The sequence below is a fragment of the Rhea pennata genome, chromosome 5, assembly GCF_028389875.1.
Source record: "Rhea pennata isolate bPtePen1 chromosome 5, bPtePen1.pri, whole genome shotgun sequence".
Classification (NCBI taxonomy): domain Eukaryota; kingdom Metazoa; phylum Chordata; class Aves; order Rheiformes; family Rheidae; genus Rhea; species Rhea pennata.
The window spans coordinates 26,110,317-26,133,375 of NC_084667.1; the positions used below are offsets into that span (position 1 = coordinate 26,110,317).

At 40.1% G+C, this 23,059-nt stretch overlaps 1 protein-coding gene across 4 annotated transcripts in view; it reads left to right on the forward strand.

Moving 5' to 3' along the window:
• The first annotated feature begins 576 nt into the window (after positions 1-576).
• The window catches only part of NAV2 (neuron navigator 2), a 248,909-nt gene continuing 226,426 nt past the window's right edge, over positions 577-23,059 (forward strand). For all 4 annotated transcript variants that reach the window (XM_062575958.1, XM_062575960.1, XM_062575959.1 and 1 more), the window contains exon 1: positions 577-947. In XM_062575958.1, the coding sequence (XP_062431942.1) occupies positions 690-947 (258 nt within the window). In that variant the 5' untranslated portion in view covers positions 577-689. The remainder of the gene's footprint in view (positions 948-23,059) is intronic.

Sequence of the window (23,059 nt, forward strand, 5' to 3'; positions counted from 1 at the left end):
GTGGACGTTTCTCCTTCTGCTGCAGCATCAGTGTCCTGTTCACAGATATTAAGACTTAAGAAGCTTGATTCTCTAAGGCTCATATCCAAGGGCACCAGTCATTAACATACTGAGCTACATCTGCTTCTTGGCTAAGACTGAAGAAAGACATCTTAAGCTGGAAATCCTGCCTGCTCGCTCTCTAGTGCACACAGAACGGGAAGCATATGCAGCAGCAGGTTCTTTTTTCATTCCAAAAGGCTGCCTCACTTTGGAGATGCAGTGACAAGATAATGGAGTAGAAGTCCATTCCCATTTCCAGGGAAGAAAATTACAGGAGTCAGACAGTGAAAGGAAGGAGCAAGTTAAATAGCAGCAGCAATAGGAGAGCGAAGGAAGGAGGACGGTGGTGAAGAACTGAAAATAAAATTAGAGGAAACAGGTGGAACGCTGACACAAAGCTGGGAGATATTCTAGGCTGCAAGTGTCTCTTTTTGCCTTTTCTTTTTTTCTTTTTTTTCTTTTTTCTTTCTTTTTTCTTTTTTCTTTTTTTTTTTTTTTTAATTCTAAGCTGATATTGAAGATCCCTGCCATAAACCAGGCTGCTTCAGTATAGCAGCTTCCCAGACGTGTCCTTTTCTCTCTCCCTGCCTGCTGTTTCTACTATTGCTGCTGCTGACAGAAACGTGTTAGGAAAGCAGAAAAAGAAAATGCCAGCCATCCTGGTAGCCTCCAAAATGAAATCGGGACTACCTAAACCCATACACAGCGCTGCTCCAATCCTGCATGTCCCAACCGCAAGGACCATCCCACAGCCCTGTTACCTGAAGTTTGGGAACAAGGTGGAGGTGACCAAGCCATCGTATTTCAGCCAGATTCCTCTCAAATCTCCTAATGGACAAGAAAATGTAGGAGATGGACTCCCACCAAGGAAGAGTAGCTCGGTAGAAAATGGATTTGACACACAGGTCAGAAAACACCGAGGTTTTGGGGAGATGTATGCTGGAATTTCTTTATGTATTGTATGTATGCAGCAGGTCTTCTGAGATACAGAGCAGTGATGTGAGTAGAGATATGAGTGAGGTGTGTGTATGCGTACTAACATCTGCCTGGGGGGTGGGATGCTTCATATCCCACATAGTGGCAGGTGTTACTGGAGGGTGATTTTGTGATTTTGTTAGCCTGCTGGAGCTGACGGTGGGCTTGTGAAGGATGGTGCTGCGTGTGCTGTTTGTCTGTGCTGCCTTTTGTATTGGCTGTGCTTGAACTTGGGCGGTTTACGTGAGGGAGATGGGAGAGTGCCTGGCTGTGGAGTGTGCTCTTTGTGCTCTTTCTGTAGGTGCTGATGGTAATGGCTGGTTTCTGTATCCGTGGTATGCAAGGAGTGCTGCTTGCCATGAATTCATGCAGTGGTAGTGTGCTGTACTGGAGTGTGAGCTGTATGAGCATTTTGCCTTTGAGGTTATGTGGGGAGTGAAAGGGAGGCAGTATGCTCTGTGTTAATTAGATTACAATATACATGTCGTTCTCAGTATAGCCAAATTAGATAATGTAGGAATTAGTATTCACATGGAATCATCTGGTTTTTATGCTATATGTCCATGACATCATAGATGAAACACATTATGAATATGCATTTTTTAGATTTCACTTTAATGTATGATAGTTTTGCATTGTTTTTTGTTTTTTACACATGCTGCTTCCTGCACTGAGCAAAGAAATGTACATTCTTGAGCTTGTTTTATTTTTGTCAGCATAGCACTGTTTCCAGCCTGGCTCAAATTGCCTTGTACTGCTGATGCCCCAGTGTGCTCAACAGCAGTGTAAGCAGATAGTAAGTGTTAGCATACTACGGTGTGAGCAAAGCAGATGGTCTGCTGCAGCAAGCAGAATTGATTAACGTTATATAGAGGTTGCTGTATAGCAGTGTGATGTATTTTGGAAACATCCATATATGTTACAAGCTGTTTCTGCAGACACCTGAGCCTGGTAGAAAGTGGTACTGCTATACTGGAATAGGGAAATAATGTCTGATCCTAATCTTATTTTCTTTTCCTTCCTCAGGGAATAATGGGTCATCCCGGCCATGTAGATTTTTAAATCTATGGCCTCATAACCTATTACCTTAAGAAAAGCATGACTGCTGATTGGGTGTATTTGGACTCATGCTCTGAATTTTAGGATATACTGCACTTTCTTTCCTGGTAGACAGGGTGATGTGTCAGGCCGGACTAATATAACTGTACCAGTTCCTGGGGGATTGAAAGCAGAAGGAGGAGACAGGCAAGTGTTGGTATCAGGGTGGTGGCAATAGCCTGACTGACCTGTGCATTGCCTCACATGCTCTTAGGAAAGAAATGAATACTAATTTTCCCTTGTGCTGGAGTCTATCCTCATAATTATGAAATGTCAGCAATGTCTCATTATATAGTGCGCTTTCTCTCAGATATGCCTTGGTTTCTGCATAGAAATTTACATTCCTGTATAAGTGACTGTTATTCATAAATATTTCCTCATCTTATTATAGATTTTAATCAGAGAGATCTTGGTAGAGTGGTAGCAGGTTACAGCAGAAAGGAGAATAGTAATTTTTTTTTTTTTTTTGTATAGCATTTGTACATGTGTGGAACAAAACACATTTTGTATATACTGATGTTAAAAGGGTCTCCATGCTGATTTATTGTATGTGTGTGGGAGTGATTTTGGCTAAAGAAATTCTGTATAGTTTTCAATTTTGAACAACTTCTTACTATAAACAGTAGGAGAAATCCTAAGCTTTGTCATTCTCAGTACCCTCATTCAAGTGGAAGTCTTACAGATGACCAGCACCTTTTAAGGTGTGAATGGGTGAGGCTCATTTTACTTTCCATTGTCTTGGGTAAACGTAGTCCTTTCATGTGGTTCCTAGTGATGCAGCTTTGATCCCTCTGCCCAGGGGAGCAAACAGGGTTTTGCCACACAAGGTACTAATTTGAGACACTGCTCTGTATCTCCAGGGAGTGTTTTTCCAGATTAGTTGCCTCAAGGGCACTGTTCTTTCCTTTTTCTCTCTTGCCCCATTAATTAGGAGGAGGAAGAGGAATGGGATGGATGGACAGCTGCCAGATGCTGTATCAGCAGCAAGAACATTTTTATCCTAGGAAACCTTCAGCCCACATTCAGGTATAGGGGTGCTTGCTGATAATAAACCTCTTGAGGCTTAATCCTCATCTCCCTAGGACTAAATATCTCAAGAACCGTATGCACATAATAAGGGAGTGATCATTTGCTTCTCTGGATATTTTATCTTAAGTACCAGTATTGCCCTCACCATTTTTCTGTGCAAGCACCTAGCATCCTGTGTGCCCCTATGAGAGTTTAGATCCATAAAATGAGCTAACATTGAATGTTTTGGCACCTCTTTTCTGGAGATCTGAGACCTCATGGAATTTGCAGCCCATGGGAAAGATAATATCCTTCTGCCTGAGTGGAGAGAGAGGTAGAATGAAGTTCAGACACTCAGAGCAAAAGCCTAAGAGAACAAATAAAAATGACCAAAATCAATGCATCTCATGCTCTGTTCATTGCCAAGGATATACTTGGAATTTGAGGCCCCAAACTCTCTTCCAGAGTTAAAACATGAGCTATTTCTATCAAAAAAAAAAAAAAAAAAAAAAAAGGTCATACCAGACTACTTTTAACACAACTAGAAGAGCAGCATTAGTTTTATACAACTGGTTGGTAGTTAAAGGACTCAATGAGAGAATGGGAAATCTGAATTCAGTTTTTATTTCAACATGAGGAAATTCAGACTTCTCTCATATCTCCAGAGACCTTCCTAAATCACCAGGACACAGGCTGTTCTGAGAGAATTTGGGGGAATTGCTCTCAATTCTACTGAAGTTGTTGTTCTTAGCACTGTGTATACTTAAAAATCTATTTGCACATACAGAAGAAGGACAGAGAACAAATAATTTGACCTAAAATTTAAGATACTTGCTTGCAGAGAAAGAGATAATGTGAGGCATGTAAAGGATAGGAAGTATCCATTTACCCATATGTACATATGAATTTTTCTCCCTCATCATGGTATATATGCTTCCATTTTGAATTTTTTTATGCCTTTTTCTCTGCACTTAGTTTACTGATTTGTTCTAGAAAAGAGGCCATGTCTCTCAGATTGTACATACTTTGAGCCTGATTCTTCAGAGAACCTGGGCACAGCAACTGCTATTCATTTGCGTATGTATTTTAAAAAATACAGAAAATCAAGGTATCTCACTTGGGAAATGTAGTATCAGTGATAGTGTCTCAATTTATTTTTTGATATGATTTTACACGTATAAACTGGAGTTTATAATAACTGTAAGTGTTGTACCTTAATGCCATATAAGGGCAGTGTGTTATTTTAAATGCTCTGCAATTTATAAAAGGCATTCTTCAGTGCCTTTCAGATGCATTTTCCAAAGAAGGGTCTGAGGGTTTTAGCATCAAGCCCATTGCAAATGGTAGTCTGAAATCTTAGGTTGATGAATCACAGCAGTATCATTCCTATTTTATTGTCATTGATTTACGTGTTCCATTCATTTTTCCATATTAAATTCTCTGTGTTTTGCACAACAGTATCCTACTGTTGCACTGGTGCTTAATTTGTCCAATTTGAAAACACCGCCAGTAAATTATGCCCATGTTCAGAGAGCATTGTTTTGGAAATATTTAACTTTGTTACCAGAGAAACTTTCATCCAATAGATAGCAAGACAGTGATCTCTCATCTACAAAATGTTATTTGTTATTTATTTTGAAAAGTCATTTGTATTTGGCTATTATTTTTTTTTAATTACTGAAGACAGAACTCATTGCTGATTAGAAGTCTTTGGGCAGGGTGAAAGTGTGGCAGGATGCAAGAAGGAAGGTACTGTTTCAGGGATACAGTCTGCTGCTATGTTATTATGGAAGCTGCTGAAGGAGATCGTTGATTCAATTAATGTATTCTTTGCTATTACCTTATATTCTCTAGCTTCTTGATTTTCATTTTCTGGAGAACCTAAAAATTAATTGCTGTTTGTAGCTAAGGTAACTGGAATAGTCCTAGAAGAACAGGGACCTTAGGAGGTTATTGATCCCATCCTCCTCCTAAGTCAGTCCGAGTCACTGATGATAAGCGTCTGTTTAACCTAATATTGTTTATAGTGTAGCTAGTGTAAATAGTATAGCTTGTGTAAATAGTGATTCAACTACTACCTTAACCAACCCGTTTGAATATTTAGTTGTCCTTAGTATTTTGGGAGTTTTGTGTGTTCGCAAATACCAAACTTAAAACTCTCTTGCTTCAAATCAGGCTGATTTACTACTTGCTGCTCACATGGAGACTCTGAAGGCAAATGGTCGCTGGGTGGTGATCATGTTCTCCCTCACTTTTCTCTTTCTCTGCTTTAGAAAAAACAATTTCAACCGTTCCCCTCTGGTTTTCTATGTGTACTATTATAATCCTTCATACTGTCTACTTAACTCTCCTTAGTTTGTCAAGGTTTAACAGTTCTGTTCAAAATTGAACGGTCTTCCATCTCATTAGAGTGGAGTACAGCAGTTGTCTCTTCTGTCCTATACATGAGTTTTCAGTTAATGGTATGTTTTAAGAAAGAAATCTTTTTTCTTTTTCTTTTTTTTTTTTTTTTTTGGTAAGATCCACCCTGTTGACTCATATGCTGTTTGTGATTCACTGTGATTTGATATCATTGTCTACAATAAAACTGCAGTGCTCAAATAACCCCCATTTTCTGTTTTTTGTAGAATTTTCTTTCCTTAGTGATTTAGTTCTTTTCAAACTACTTTTCTAATTTATGTAGATCAATTCCAGATACATCTCCCCAAAGCCTATAATATCCATCCAGGTTAGTAACATCCTTAAATTTTTGTTATTGGCCATTCTGTTGTCCAAGTTAATGACAGTATGTAATAGTAGGGTAGTTTGGTTGCAGATCTGTGCAAATCTACTTGACAGGTATGTTCAGGCTGATACCAAACAACCGAAAAAAATTCAAAGAGTTTTTTAGTCAGTTTTGTGCTGCCTTAAAGTACTCTAGCTACTCACAGATGGATTACTGAATAAGTAGTTCCAGTATTTTTCACACTTCAAATGTAGGCTGACATCAACCACTTCATGAGCTCCCTGTGACTTGTAATTTATTGGCTAGTGGTTAGCCTTCTCTGCCTCACCATCCCCATTCCCATGCCATTAGCAATCCAGATGAGTTCTTACAGTTCATGTACTAGTAATTACTTCTCTATATTTTAATTAATTTTATCAAAAGCTGTGTATACTTTCAAATCACTTTCTTGCTAATGTGGAGCTTCAAAGGGAGAGGGATTAAAAAACATACTGAGAAATTATACCTTTATTTCTTACGTGCAATAGCTATTCTGATTTGTGGTGTATTATACTTCATTATAGAGCCATCTTGCAGAAGGAGTAGAAATCAAGCAAGTCTTATTCTGGACCCAATTTGAAGTTATATGTACATAGAGTAGTGTTGTAATCTCAATGCCATAGTGATAGGTGTGGATCTCATTACCACTGCTATTCCAGTTATAAAAGAAATGATGAGAAATGTAGTCAGTAATAATGACAACAAGCATAAAAGATAGTTGTTTGCTTTGTGGGAACAAACTAAGTAAAGTTGCTTGTTGTGACTTTTTGTCTACAAAAGAGAAGAGTTGGAAAAAAATCTAAGAAAACGTACTGATTCAGGCTGGCAAAATTATAGCAAAATATATAACCACAAAATTAATTTTAAGTGAATGTTGATTTCAGTGAGCTTGCTTACATGATTATAGTTATAAACTTACATATATGTAAGGGTCACTTGGATTTCAAGTTGCATTTACATTTTTAATTGCCATCAGATAATGAGCAAAATCAGTTTTTACTTTAATTTCAGCTTAATTGTGAGAGTTCTTCAGTAAATCAGCATTTGTTCGTCATTTAATGTTTCTTCTGAAGTTCAGTACCTTCACTGTGGAATTGCCCAAGATGTGATTTCCAAAGGTATTTATTGTTGACCTACTGCTGCTGTTGAATTCAGTCAAGTTTTTATGGTCCCTGGTGAGTGTTTTTGAAACACTCATTGCATATGACCTTCCCCCCACCCCCTTTCTATTTTTATGCTACTTCTCTGATCTCTGCTAATTGCTAGTATCGAAGGGGCTTCCAAATGTTTAATATACTTATCTTAAGAGCACTCCTTTGAGATAGGGATGCTGTTCTTATTTTATAAATGGATAGCTAAGGCATAAAGAGACTTACCCAAGGTCACGATGTCTGTGATGCTACAGAAAATTACTAGCTAGTCCCCTGACTACAGATTATCTTTCTCCTTTGCTGCTACTTGTTAATCAGTTCAAAATGTCTATGCATATGGTGTCCACATGTTCGCTTATGTCCTTGAAACTTTCAGTTTATTCCATGAAATTACATAAACATTGTCACTTTTTGTCCTTGTATCAAGTATTCTCTTCTACTAATATCCTTAATTGATACTATTTTTTAAAATTCCTGATACTGAACCTGAACTTCATTTCTGCTTTATCTCTCTTAAAAAAAAAAAAAAAAAAAAAAAGGCGCCCTAATATCAAATTATAAAAAAAGGATCTGGTAAATAAAACATGAACCATTTCTGATTAGTACCTGAGAAGTACAAAAAAGGAAGTAAACCGTGAGACCAACATTAGCTGAGCTCTTTAAAGATTCTAATCAATATGTATGATTGTATGATAAGTGTTCAAATTATACGTGGGTTTTTTTTTTTCTATTCAGAGAGAGTCAGAAAAGAAAACTCTTATTAAGATGTGAATTCAATTTTTGGTTTTGGAAAATCGTGGCTGGTTTTGGCTGGTTTTGCTTTCTGTGGAAGAATCCTTTGAAAAATATTGTCTACTGCATAATTTTGGTTTCCAGATTATCTCACCTCTGGATTTACATCTCAATTTAGTCTGCAGAGCGTTTTAATGCTTTTAGCATACGGGTCTCCCTTTCCTACTAAAGTAATGAAAAATGAAAAAGAGGAATTTGTATTGATAATTAATTTTAGTGGAGCTTCCTAAACTTGCAATATAAAATGAGTATTATAAGTGCTGTTTAAGAAGACAGTTTTGAATGCAGTGGCAGTTTGGTCTTTAATGGAAGAAGGTGTCTTCTATTCTTCCATTTTTTTTCATTTGCTTTCTGCTTATTTACACTTTAAGGCTAAATGTTATACTTTTATCCTGGTGTAAATCAAGAGATACTCTTAAAATTTAACCCACTGACTTCATTTACTTTTCCTTAAGACAAACTGCTGAATCTCAGCCAAACTCAGATTTCATTCTCCTGAGAAGTTTACCTGGCTAAAAATACACTAGTTGACTACTATTTTTAGAAACATTTATATTTGAAATATATAAATGGTCGAATTTTATGTGTATTATTAGATGTGAACTGTTGGTACATTTTGTAACAGGAAGCTGCTGGTTTTCCATTCACCATGTGCTGGAATTCGGTCAAACGCTTGGCACTTTTTTGTATGCCTCTAATTTTATCTGTAAATTGTTCTTTCTGTAATGGTTTGTGGAAACATCCTGAGTTTCTGCAGTTTTGCAAAGCATGGGCATGGAAATAATTGCTAAAACTTATAATAAATAAACCATTTATTAAAATAAATAATTGAGAAAACAGGTCACTTTTTTTTTTTTTTTTAATCAGGCTGAGATCCTAAGTTTTGCTTTGAATCCACTTTTGTTTTCCATTTGAAATTATTTTTAGGTGTGCTATCCTTGGATTATTTTTCATTTTACTTTCGGGTTATTTTAGAATTGGAAGCAATGTGTGGGAAAACAATAAAGGAAAGGAAAAAGTATCTCACATCGGGATTTTGAAATGTGCTTTTACTAGTGTTTTTTTCCCTATAGTGATTCAGTTTTGGACTGTAATATCATATTTTGATAATGTGTTGTTTACTCCCAGTAACAAATTAAAAATTTTACCCTTGTCCATCCCTAATCGTGAGTGTTTACTTAACTCTTCCTCCTATTCTCAGTTCCTATGTTTCCCCCCCCCCCATGTCTATGGCTAAGGCAGTTTCCATGTTCTCTCTGACATAGTTCAGAAGAATCCATGAATCTCCTTATTTTACCTCTGCTGTCAGTAGTATTGGCTTCTTTCTTCTGTCTTGCCTTTATGGAAAGCCATCATTGCATAATACAGAAAGTCTGCAGTGGGTGTTCATGGTTAGCGCTTTTGACAGACTTCTGAACTGTCTGTAAGTTGCAAACAGTAGCAAGACCATATTGGAGGAGCTATCAGCTTTAAAGAGAATCCATAGACTACTGCTACTTCCCAACAGTAGATGTCAAGGTTTTACTTCTTTATACAAGCAAGAAGGAAAGCTTACAGATTGTATAGATCAAGACTGCAGTGACCGGGGACTTCCAGGTACTGTTTTGGAGCAGTGGTGGGAAGAAAGCATGATCAGGTGAAATGTGAATTTTGGGGCAGTAAGTTAAAGCATTCCTTAGTGGAAGCTTGCCTGTTGCTCAGACCACTAAATGCTGTTAGTCCTTCCTTCAAGCTCCAGAAGCTAGTAGGAGGGGTGGCCAAGGTATTTGATTTGCTGCTCCATCTGTGCCCCAGGTAGAGGACGGACGAGTTCTTAGTTATGATGGTCCAGGAGGCACATGGGGACTGGGCCATGAGGTAGATGCTGAGAAATCCAGTACTGTTTATCGCATCCTCCTAACAACAAAGTTGTCTAGTTGTACACGTTCAACTGTCTCATGAAATTTACCTCTATCTCTCTATCCATCCATCCATCTATTTATCTATCTAAAAGACTTGCAGGCTGATTTACTCTGTGGCTGCAGAAGTAGTTCTCATTGGTGGGATCTTGATGATTTCATTGTGTTTTTTCTAAAGGGAAGGGCATAAGGGAACTTTCTTGATCATTTCCACATTCATCCTCCTCTACCTAATAATGCTGTAGAAGCCTTTTTGATAGTGGGTGACTACATATTTTGGATTTATATTAGAACAAAATCTTCTAGGGTGGCTGGCTGAAGACACTTGTGCTTTGTTTTGGTAAGAAGGGGAAGAGATATATGACAAGCTGGAATTTTGATTCCTTCTATATCTAGCACTCAGTTGCATATATTGTCTGTCTTGGAGCTCTTTTGTGCCATTCCTTGGACTAAAGGGATCTGACTGTGGCAGGCTCATTGCTGCAACATGTGGTGATTATAGTCTTTCCTTGCATCTCAGCCTCCATGTAAAACCATCTAATGTATCTATCATTTGGCACCTCTCAATTAGAGTCCTAATGTGCAATTTGCTGTAATAATATTTTTTGGTTTCCTGTAATAATATGAATCTTTCCTATCAGGATCACTTAGTTTTCTACTGAAAGGAAGCAATGACAGAGATTATTTTTATATTGTATTTTTCTGCCAGCTGTTAATTCTATCTACTTACTCACTGGTGGAACAAAGTGAATACCCTAGTAGGATTTCATGCTATTGGTCTATGATAACATTTTGTGGTGAATATGGACACTGAGACTTAATTACACTTTTATATTTTGAAATAAATATTTAGAAATTGATTTTTTGGGGCACCAGACTTAAATTAGAGGTAACTTTAATACTGATAAGAGAATTTTTAGAAGACTGTAACAAATATCTTTCTATGTCTCATCTATTTTGGCTGTTTCAGAGATTATGACGTTAATTATCAGTAAGTCATTTCCAATCTACTTGTACAAGCTTTTAATTGTCAGGAGGTCTAGTAATTTTGCTTCCTCTAGAACTATCAGGCATATTGTTAAAGTTAAAGCAGCTAGAAAGTTTCATACCATATCTTTCAGAGCCAGAAATCCAGCTTTAGACACATAACAGCATGAATTTGTATTTTCTTAGAAGATTTTCATTTAAAAACACTGTTTCTATGGTGTGTCTGAGGTTAAAAGTCCCGGAAGAGATGTAGAAGACACATTTGCATTTGCAAAGATCTGTGCACAACTTTGATTATAGCTGATGAGGCCAATTAATTAATGAATCAGTCTGGTAAGACAAATTTGATTCAGCTATAAATTATTTGTCATTTCAAAGAGTCCTGCAAACATTTATGTCTTCGAAGCTAATTAAAAAATGCCATATGTATTACAAGATCAAATATTCATTGGCCATTTGAAGCAATAGCTCAGAAGTGGGTTTGACTTTATTTGTTCACTACTCACGGGTCAGCCTGCTTTTCGGAATGGGTGTACGTATTCTAGACTTGTCTGCAGCTTTATTGGGATGGATTATTTTGGGAAAGGGTATTTTCAGCATTGTCACATATACTCTTCTGAGGTGCCCTGCGATCCCAGGGATCGGATCCTGTGGCATGAGCTGCAGGATGAGGCTGCCAAGGCTGGACCTGCTGGAAAGCTGGCACCAAGCTGCCTGCATGAGGGAGGGGGACAGCATCCCATTGCTAGGCGACCACACCAGGGTGATTCTAATGAATTTGCTTTAATTTACAAAACAAAAACACTTTCTGCTTTTGAAGAGGGAAAAGGAGTGGTTGCCTAGGATCCTATTTCTGAGCAGTCAGGTGCAAACTTCCCTCTCTGCAGCAATGCTGATTTGACTTTCCCTTGCTTTTGGAAGAGTGGCAGCCATTTGGCCTTGTACCTCGTATGCCTTCTGACCACATAGGATGTTTTATTTTATAGAATTGAATACTTTGATTCCAAAGTGAATTCCAGTGAAAGGAAAAATATTTGTCATGAAGAGGAGGAATATTTAAAAGAAGATCTGTTAATGACTGAAAATGTAAACTTAAAATTTTATGAAGGAAATTTCTTCTGCAAATGAGGCTAACCCAGGCTTTCTTCTTTTCCCCGATGGTGCATTTCCCTGTGGCGCCCAGTGAGGAGGAGCACTGTGACCATGGGGATGGGCCTGGGGGTGCGATGCCCTGCTCGCCGTTGGGGTTGGCGTTTGCTGGGCAGGTTTGGTGCCTACAGCATGGGATGGGCAAGGCCAGTGCCAGGCCTCACAGGAGGCCCTGGGCCAGCCGAGCAGCTGCCGAGTGCCAGGAATCCTGCTGCCACCTGACCTCACCATTGGCTCCCTGAGATGCAGGGTCCTGTGGGCCCTGCCAGGGTGCCTTTGTGGTCCCAGAGCAGGCGTTCCTCATGGTGCCTTCATCGTGAGGTGTCCTGGGTGCTGAGACACTCACGGGCCAGCCCCACCAGCGGCTTGGTTTGTCGGATTCTTTTGTTATATTAACAAAAGAATCGTTCTTAGCCAGAGACACATTTTTAGAAGGGTAAAAAAAAAGAGAAAGAAGAAATCTGAAAGAATCTGAAATCAAAAACATGCAGCCTACGAAGTTCTGAAAATGCTCAGCGGCAAATCCTTTGCTCCCCTCTGTGGTTACAGGTTTGTGCTGAAATTTAGTATCTTTGCCACAACAATGTGAACTAGATAAGATTTGGTCCACTATACTGCCTCCTGAGCTCTCTGGGGTTCAGCAATGAAGGGGTTTGTATTGAATGAGCACAAATTTTCATCTGTTACCTTCATAGTCTGAGAAATGTCCACTGGCATGGGCCATTATCACAGTGACTGACTCCACTCTGAGCTAGCCGTGGGCTGCTGCGGCCACCCTCAGGAGCTGATGGCATGTCAAATCTTCTCTTGTTATTATGCAGCATTAAGCAAAGCGAGCTTTGGAAGTTTGGTGGTCCACTGGCAAATCATTTGATTTTAGATAATTTTGCAGTAGTTATTAGGAGCTTATATAAATACATTTTCAACAAATAAAAAGCCTTGGGTTTTCCATGCACATTTTGGACACGTGAACAATACCTGCAGTGGAAGGAGTCTCTTTCAGATCATCTCATAAATAGCTGCAGAACCACAAAGTGCAGTTACCCCCCCCCCTTCCTTTTTCTTCTGAAAGCTGCTGAAATGGCAGGGCCTACTTTGGTCACTACTATGCATCATTTATTGCAATGCTGTTAAATGCTGGACTGGAATGGGTGGTAGCTAGGCTAATTTGCATGATTTAAAATGCCAGCTCGGTTTAATGTAGAGCAGCTGGTATATACTTAACTCCTTCAGGAGAAAACTTAATACCAGCAGATCGCATTATCCAGGGCTATAGTACATTTATTTATTTATTTTGCTGTCTCTTGCTCCATGGCTTCCCAGAGCGTTTGCAGAGATCACTTACAGTCTGATGGGGAAGGGTTTTGCTCTTTGTTGATAGTTCTGTATCTCACAGAGCTCACAAAATAGTTGGTTCTTCTGCATAAGAGACACCTCTTGCAACTTCATGAGCATCCTTCCACTTACACTGACCTTAACAGATAGGACTCTTAAGATGTGACATGAAGAAGGATGGTAAGATTAGTTGAAAGAGGGACAGGTGTAGAGGCCTGGATTACATGGATTACTGCATACTTAATTTCTTAGGGTTAAATTTCAAGGTTGCAAATGGATAATTCCATGATTATGGAATTAGGAGGTGTCATTGCTGTGGTTGCCGTGCAGTCAGCCAGTGTCATCTTGTGACAGAATGAAGAGTTGGAGGATCAAAGAATTCCTGCACTATCCTGAAATAATGAGTGCAGACTCAGTGAGAGGATGGAGGGAGCATAATCTTTTAATACCAACCCTTCTCAAAACTGACCTTGTCGCAGGCAGATTCTGCTTCTCCTAGACGAGCAGAAGTGTGATAGCGCTATTCTTACTGTGTCAGAAGTGCTGGAATGCTTTACACTCTCTTTCAAAATTCTCTTACTTTTCTGTAAGCAATGGCCTGTCATATGCCAAAGAGCTCTGGATATGCTTTTGAATGAACTGTGAGATATTGCCCAATGAAGATGGACCTCACTAAGTCAAGGCTTTCTTAAGGCAGTTCCAAAGAAGTTTTTTCTTCCTATGGAAATGTTTTCTTCCAGTGAGCTATGAATTCAGCTGAGGTTTCTCAGTGTTTTCAAATATTCAGTTCTAAAGACCCTTATTAGTCTCAAAAGTCAAGAAGCCAGAGAAAAACCATCATCCGCTTGGTTCTTTTAACTTGTGTAATATCATATCTAAAGTTTAGGCATTTTTATTACCCTTTTTAAACCTTTGTGTTAGAAGATAGCTGCATAATTATTCAATTCATATCAATGCTCTATTTAGTGTACAGATATGAAAGTCATGTCTGTACAACAGAGAGGACAAATCTCCCCTAATAAAAACTGGTAATTATCTTTTTTTTGTCCTGAAAGTGGAACCACTAAGAAGATGACCTCCTATAATTTTCTTCCATGAAGGTAGACAAGATAAGTTGCCCTTCATGATGAACTATTTTATTGTTTCATCTTATGTTGCCCATGTGTAAGATCATTAGGATGTTTGCATGCTGTGGAAGATCATAGCCCTGTACTAAGTAGTCAAATTATTTATGAGGTAGTGTATTATGCCATAATCTACTTGAACATATGGAAGTTTTTGATATATAATAGGCAAATAATTTTGAACATTTGAGAAAAGACTTGCTAATAGTTACTCTCAAAGACATAAGAAAGCTCGTTTGAGTGACATCTATCAGCTCCTATATAGACAGAAGCCATTTCATGAAACGTTATAGAAGGTACTGTTATAGCCGAGGTAGAGTGGTGTACTTGAGTAATGGATTGTCAGGCTGAAATTTTCAACAGCTCATTTCATTTATGTGAGTATGAGGTCCTACCTAGGTTTCTGGGATGGAAGAAAATTAGGTAACTTAATGGATTCTTGTCATTTTTGCCCTGTGAGAGGGGATTAGTTAGTAAACCCTAACCAGCCCTGTAACTTAAGAGTTTTTAAGTGTGGTTTGTTTTCTTTTTATAACTAAGGGATAAGTTTAGTTCTGGTAATGCCCGCTGTTAATACAAGCTTCTCAGGGATTCAGGCTTGACCTGTAATGCATAGTATTTTATTCCTTTCTGTTCTCCAACTCGGATATTTTAACTCACTGTTGTTAGGACTTCCTCAATTGATTGAAAGTTAGGAAAACCAGTTTCACCAGACTGGACATGCTGTGAAAGAGTTGGATAAGAACAGTTTTTATGACACCTTCATTCTGAGGGTTCCATTTCTGCCAAGAAGCACTTCAGTCCTTCGAGGGCAGAGAAGATGCAGTGATGCAGCACATCAGTCTCGCAGATCCAAGCCAGATTCCAAACTGGGAGTGTGGCTGCAGGGAAATCATCTCATCACTGCACTTTGCCATCGCTTACTTCCTTAACTCACAGGTGTTCTGTGGAGATAAATCCATTATAATGCCAAGCTGCTCAGGTAAAGTGATATGTGGGGCCGTGAAATTACCTTAAACAGCTAAATATGTGACTGTTAAGCCTTCATGCTTCAGTGTGATCTATTTTTTCCTTATCATTGATTTTTTTTTCCTTAAGGGTAACACTTGAATCAAAGCAAGAGATACTTGTTTTTAAATCCTTTCCACTACTGATTTATGGGTTTTAATAAAATGTGTGGAGATACAAGGCACATCATTACTTCTCTGTTAGGAGAAGGTTCTCAATAAGCAGAAGAGGATACCTTTATTGTTGGCTGTGCCTTCCAAAGATGACAATTTATTCTTTAATGCTGAAAATCATTTAAAGAGAAGATAAGAATCAAAGACCTTTATGCACTATTTCAAATTGTAATGTGGAGTTTGTGGGCTGTGAGTTGCCATCTGCACTCCACTTCGATGCCATCTGCCCACAAGGAAAAAATCACCAGTGGAGAAAATAGTAGGATGTCCTGCAATTATCAAGCCACATAATCACCAGTTAAACAAAAAGACCTTGTGAAATTTGTAATGAAATCCCAGCCTTTGATATTATTGGTCTGAAAAGGAAAGAAAGAATAGTAAAAAAAAGACAAGCCTTTGAAATTTTGGGGGACTGAAAAGGGAGATTTTAAGTATTGCCACATGAATTGTGTGACGGACCGCATTAGAAGAAGCAAGGAATCTGCAGGGTGTTAATTTGTAGCATATAACACTGTAAACTGGGAAGTATCTGTGAAGGCTGAAATTATGCTAATTTATGCAGTTCACATTGCTACAGCAGTTTAAAAATAGCCTCGTTTCTAGAAAACTGGTGCTACTGTATTGCTATGTGCAGCAGGTTGACTTTGTGTTTAGCTTTGCAGATTTTAGCAGATGGAGCACAGAGTGAAACCCTACTTACGTGGTCTTTATACGTGACAGTCCAGTCAGTTATTCTGCATTGTATCATTTCCATTCAAGAGACTGAAAGAAATACATTAGCCCTAGGGCTTAGAAATGACACGGAGGTGTTAGCGGATTCTGTGAATAGCTGCAGTATTATGCTTAAGATTGAATCCCAGAAAAATGGCTCAGATTACAACTGTGTTCTTGGTTTCTTTGTGGCAGGTTTTGTTTTGCAGAGCTTGACACCTGTCACTCAGATGTTTAGTGCTTTGGAGTACCTTCAGGAGGTATTTGACTTGCCTTCTGCCACTATACATTGAATTTTCAGCTCTTATAGGGTGTAGGGATCAGAAGGAGGAAAAAAAATGTATTAATTGCGATCAAAATGAATTTTCAAGTTGTCATATTTGAACTGAGTTTCCAATGACTGTGCGTGAAAGTGTGAAATAACAGGCATTTCGCAACTGGAGTCAGTGGGTAATTTCTTACTCTGATTTCTTACTTTAAATTCAGAAGGAGCTAGAACATGTTCTGCAGTTAAAGCCATAATGTAGCTTTATGAGTAAAATTGCAGGCAATGCTACAACTGGCTGCTTTCATGCCAAAGGTCCACAGCAGGTTCTGCCTACCAGGAGGTAATATTTCCAGTGGTTTTACATCTGCATAGATTAACCCTTCTCATCCTGAGGATGAATGAGGTCAGTTTTAAAAGTTGAAAGCGATGAATGGGAGCCAAGAAACTGTAATTCCCTTTTCTCCTTTTCTTCCACTTTTCTCCCTTCTGTTGTCTTCAGTTGTGTTTCCTTCCCTATTTTTGAAATAAAACTTTTCATAAAGCCTTGATGCTTCAGTCTACCCCCCGGTTGTGAATGTGTCTTACCCTTTCGCAGCCGCCTGGGGCTCTTTCCCCAGCTCTTTCCCCGCTCAGCTCTGCGGGGTGAAGCTGAGCAGGGCTCATGGCTGTTTCTGCTGGACCTCGGGAGCTGCCCGTGCCACCTCTGCACCTCCTTGTTTCCCTGTGCAGCTCAGCTCTAGGGGAAGGCCCAGGGAGAAGGTGGGCTTACGTCGGGAGAACCAAAGCAACTGGCCAAATAAGACCGTTGGTAATACTGAAAACTCGTTGAAAGCTGTGGCGTGTGTGCGCCTGGCCCTCTGCCCGGTGCGGGCCAGGCACGTTTCCGTTGCTCTCAGAGCATCGCAAAGCGTGTTCCTTCGGTGCTTTCCCACTTCCCAGGTGCTGGGTGTTTCCGTGTGCACGTCAAGGGTTTGGTAGCAAGCGGTGGAGCATGGCGTTTGCCCGGCGTGAGACTGTGGGGCCTCGTTCCTAAGCGCTTCTGTGGAGTGCCATAAAGCACAGCCGGGTCTTAGCTGGCCCTCAGGGTAAGGGAGGTTCAGGGCCGCGTCGTCCTGTCGCTGGACCAGAGTGTGCTGAGAGCGAGTCTGCCGAAGTGAGGGAACGGCAGCGCCTGGGCAGAGCAGTGCTCGCCCGATGCGAAGCGGTGGTCACAGGCTGCTGGGTGCTGCCGCCGCCGGGGAGGCCGCAGGCGTCTCCCTCGCCGCGGGAACACTGGTGCGGCCGCGGGCGCCGCGCGCGGTGGGGCCGGCACGGAGCGCGCGGGCCGGGCCGGGCCGGGCCGGGCCGGGCCGGGCCGGGCCGGGCCGGGCGGCGGCTGCCGCCGCTCGCGGCGCTCCCCGGGCTCCGGCCGCCACCTGGCGGCGGCGAGGGCTGAGCGGTTAAAACTGCTACAGATTTCAGCAGAAATCGGGACAGATTCTTTCAGACGTTTGCACGTTCTGCCACCGCTTTCTGTTTTTTCCTGTTTCTTTTTTGTTTTGGGGGGTGCCGGTCATTTCACTCTAAGCAAGGCAGGTGTGATAAGCATTCGTCGGCACTAAAAGAAAATTTTCACGCCTGAGCTGCCCCTTCATGGACTCTGAAAACATAATTATGAAATCAAGGTAGTGTTACTTATATTTGGCTTTCGGAATATGGCAAAACTGCCCATTGTGGTTGGTTCACGTGGCTGGAGAATCACGCGCTGGCCGCTGCCGGAGGCTGGGCCTGCGGCGGGCCGCGGCGGTGGAGCGTGGCTCTTTGGTTGGTGTGATGAACGTCTTCCAATAATTTCACCCAGGTGCGCTCAGCATGAGGCAGCACGTTGGCTCCATCCCCTGCTGTGTCCAGTGAGCTCGTGGCCGTAGCTGCTTCCTAAGAGGGTAAGGAAGCACAGCTGAGAGGAGGGGAGGATTTTTTTTTTTTTTTTTTTTTTTTTCATAGAGAGACAGAGACAGATCTTCCAGAGCCATGTGATGTGTGTTACAGATCAGAAACTTGGCCAGGCCTGGTTAAAATTTACAGTCCAGATTAAAAGTGGAGTATGCATGTGAGTAGTCTTGCTGTATATTACAGCAGTTTCTCTGTTCATGAAATGTGCCTGTATCTGAACGAGAGAACAAGACGTGACCAGGGCCAAGCTCAGCATCTGTCAACTCAAGTCTTTTCTGGCTGTCCTAATTTGATCAAAACTATGGTTTTGTGAATTATAGCCCCACTTTATTAGTGTTACTTGAAAAAACTGTAGAGTAAGTGCTTTATTTTAAAAGTTTTTTTTGTTTTTTTTTTTTCTGATTTCATAGCTGGAGATGTAAATTTTAGTGGGGTTGGTATATTCTTGTAAAGGCCTAAATGAGTCCTCCAGAAAACAAAGCTTGAGAGCAGCCCTTTGGAGCCCTGTTATGAGACAGTAATGTGCAATTACCCCCAAAGCTCTTTCCTGAATATCCGTATTTTCATTGTAATGAAAAGAGAACATCACCGTGGAACTCAGGCATGTAGCGTTTGGACCGCAGAGCCAGCTGATGACTGATACATATCATTCACCAACATCTTGTAATTCAGACCTTGCACTGCAGGGTGTGCAGGTGTCTGCTTATTTTACACCTAGGATGGGCTTTTCAGAGTGCACAGAGTTGTCCTAACTCCCAAAGAAGTCAATGAGAGCTTTACTTTGACTTTGATGTAGCTGAGGCAAAGATAGCCCGATGGCTAGTTCTTTTGATTTCTCATATTTGATCTTCAGGCTTAGTTGTATCAGGTTTAATACTGGTGATTAGCTTCAACAAGAACCTAATTTCCTCTGAATTGCCATATAATGTTACTCGTAAGTATATGCTGGCTGTCTGTGAAACCATAAATTAAGTATCTAGCTTGTGAATCCAGAATCTGCACTTTCTAGTGTAGCGCATCACAGAAATCTAACAGGAGGTAGCACAATGTCATCCCAGCCTCACGGCATTTCAGATTGAGACACACTGTGATTTGCTGACATATGGAAGCAGAGTTAATGAATATCTCTGAATTGCTTCAGAATAGTCCAGTTACTACATTACCAGTGCAAATTTGATTTCCGTAAGTGATTAGTGTCTTATCTTAATGAAATTAGTGGATCATTATCAAATTATGACTTTTTGCTCCTAACATAAGTGACTTAATTGTTCTTTCATTATATAGAATTTTTTTGCAATCCTTTTAGTAGGGGAATATAGATAAAATAGCATTTAGGAAGAAAAAAGAAAATCTCCTGCCCAGCCTTTCTTGTTCTGTGACAGCCACATTCTGTAGCTTAGTCTGTAGGTCCTCTGTCCTTACAAATGATACGCACAGCTAGAATATTTCAGATCTTCATAATATTTTGCAGTTAAGTACTTACAATAGGTTACTTCCTACAAATCTTTCTGGCAGCAGCAGCACTTAAGAGCTAGTGTCATCTTTGCTGTGGATGGAAATCTGGTCGACCTACAGTAGTGGTCTGACCTAAATGTCAGCTACTTCTTGTAGCTGCCATGTGCCATCCTACAAAATTTGTATTTCAGGGAAAATGCAGATCCACTGAAGTCGTGGGCATTTCGTCAGGATTTTGGCCCAGAAATTCATTGGATTCTTGGATCTTTTAGAATGAAAGAGAATAATTTTAATAGAAAATTTTTATTTCAGGCATTTATCTGCTGTTGTGTTATCACTAATATTCCAAGAAGTATCCTAAGTTTCTTCATGTCTGCAAGGTGTCAGGTCCTATCGCACTATCAGATTCAAGGATACAAACATATATCTATGAGACCCTTTTGGCATCTAAGTAGAATACTATTTTGTAGTGACTGAGCAAATCCACACTGGCAGCAGACCAGATAAAGGAATAAGACTTAATATACAAACTCCTTGACAGTTATGTGGACCACTTGTGGTAATCGTGACTTTTGTTCTCCTACCAGCAAAGTCTATTTCCTTTTTGTTCTTATTAGTGCAGCTAATAAGGCAAAGAAAGCTGATTTTAAAGGACCTGAGACATGTCTGGATAGATCACTTCATATACAAATTCATTCCCCTCACAAATTTCAAGTGCTGATTTCACCGAGTTCTTCAAACAGAGTTCCTCATCTATCTTCTGCTGCAGGAGACCAGCCTGCATAGGCAATATAGTTATTCTGTAGCTTGCTCTTCTACATTGTTACTAATTCTTCTTTAATTTCTAGAATTACAAGTAGTAGTCACAGTTTCACCTAGAAACAATTAAACCAGCAGGAAGCAGAGCAGTCTTTTTGTCTATGTGCATTTTCACCATTTAAATTATTCATGTTTCACAAAATGGAAGTCCAACCTTATTTCCTACAAGTGATGTCTTTTCTTCTAGTTCATATCTGCCTAACCTCTACAGTGCTTGGAAAATGGTGTGGGTGGTACAACACATGCTGCTTACAGTGGGCCTGGATTGCAGCATACAGTAATAATGATCAAAGCAAATATATTAAATTTGAGACATCTTTTCTTTAGCAAAGATGTTGCTTACAATGAATGCTTTCTAGTCTTTTATGTGGTACTACTAGCACACTAGAGGCAAGTCAAACTAAGAGACAGGAGAACTGGTAAATGAAGGGACTGAAAAGCTTGTTTCTCAGAATCGTTCTTAGCACAAACTGTGTAAACTTGATGCACTGAAGCAAATGCTCCAAAGACAAGGAATCTGATCCTGCAAAGCATGACCCTCCTGAGGAAAACGTCTGCAGGATCGCAGCCCATCGGGTGATCAAGTTGTGTGAAAAGCCTGCATCCTTGGTGGACAGTTGCACCCCTGCCAAGCCTGGCTCGCAACCGTGCTCCCTTTCCTTCTGCCTCTGCTGTTCCCTCTCCATCTGGATGGCAGAGTGATGGGCAAAACGTGGTGGCACAAATGTGTCTGCAGGGTTTGGCATGCAGCCTGCATTTTTAGCTTGCTGTTATGTGGGCGTTTGGAGCTTTTCAGTTAAGGCGAGCAGTGGTGCGTGGGCGTTGTTAGGGCAAGTAGAGCTGTTCCAGTGCTTGTTCCCAGGGCTGGGGATGCTGAAAGCCCAGGATGAAGCATTTAGCTGAGCTCTGTGTCAGTCTCAGGTAAAAGTAGACTGGAATGAACTTATGTAAGCATGCTTTTGTTGTACTCACACTGAAGATTTCAAAGCACTTGATGTAATCTTCTTAAGGAAATAATATCCAACCTAAATGTTTCAAATGTAGAGTGGGGTTAATGTGATGGTTTGGATTTCCTGGCCTGTGTAATCTTATCTGCATGTTTCAGCTTAACCAAAGAGGGCCCTAACTTCATATTGTCCAGTGCTCTGTTTCAGAAGAAAAGTATAACACATTTTCAAACCATAAGAACAGATTACAATTTGGAAGGTGTCCTGTGATAGATGTTATTCTTTTCCTAGTTCTCTTCTCTCCTCCCCTTCTTCCAGTTCTTTTGATTTTTTTAAAATGAATCAAAATTCAAGGTTCACAAAACCTGGTTAGTGATGTGGTGCAGTTTGCAAGATTGTTTTCTGCATAGCTGTGGGTTTGGGTGAACTGTGCAGTATCCTGTCAGAAAAGTTCTCGGTGTTGTTGGTTCATACTCAGAACGAGGGTCTGTGGTAAGCATGTTCTTTTGGACTAAGTGCTTGGGGAGTAAATCAAAAAGCTTCAATGACAGTTATCTTTGGGGAAAACTAACAATGTCTTGGTCTCAGGTATATTTGTTTTTATTTTTACTATATACTTTAGTGAAGCGCTACAATAGCAACAACAGTGAGCCTTCCTATTCTTAATTGGTCCTCAATTTGAATGGTGTGTAGCTAGACTAAATGTTGGAGACCAATCTTTTTTTAGAGACTAGAATGGAGGGTAGGAGACTGATATGTGACTCACGGTTCAATTTTCCATGTGGCTTGTTGGAATATTTTTCTAAATGGGGGTGCACAGAGAATTTCTCATTTAGCTGTGTAATAATTGTACGGGTAAAGCATGTTATCTTACACCTCAATGAAAGGTATATGCTGATGTGGTTTATCTCACTTCTAAGAGATATTAAAGGACAAGTAGGAATTGTGTTTGCTCAGATGATTAACTCATTGAGTCATTGTGACCAGACTGCTGGACATCTTTCCGCCAAAACTGTCAGTCCAAAGTCTGTTTTCTCACCAACCTCTGTTAGCCTTCGTCCCAAGCATAGAATACATTCCTGTTGCTTTCATGGTAAGAAGTGCAGACGATAAAAAAGGAGTAAAGACTTCTGTTTGTACACTGTAAACTGTCTTTGTGCCACTCCTCTCTCCATTTGTTTTCTGAAAGGCTTGCAGCATAACTGCCTTCTTTTCACTGGCTGTGTGTGATGCTCAGCCTTCTCATTTTGCAGGCTGTTATGTCACACACAAAGCGGTGTGACAACTACTTTCATATTTGACACAAATTGTCAATTTTTTCTTGAAGAAAGCATCTGGTTTGGGGAAAAATATTTTCTAAAAGAAAACATACATTTTCTACCATCATCCTTTCTTCTCTTTTGAAACTGCTTCCTATGCTTTT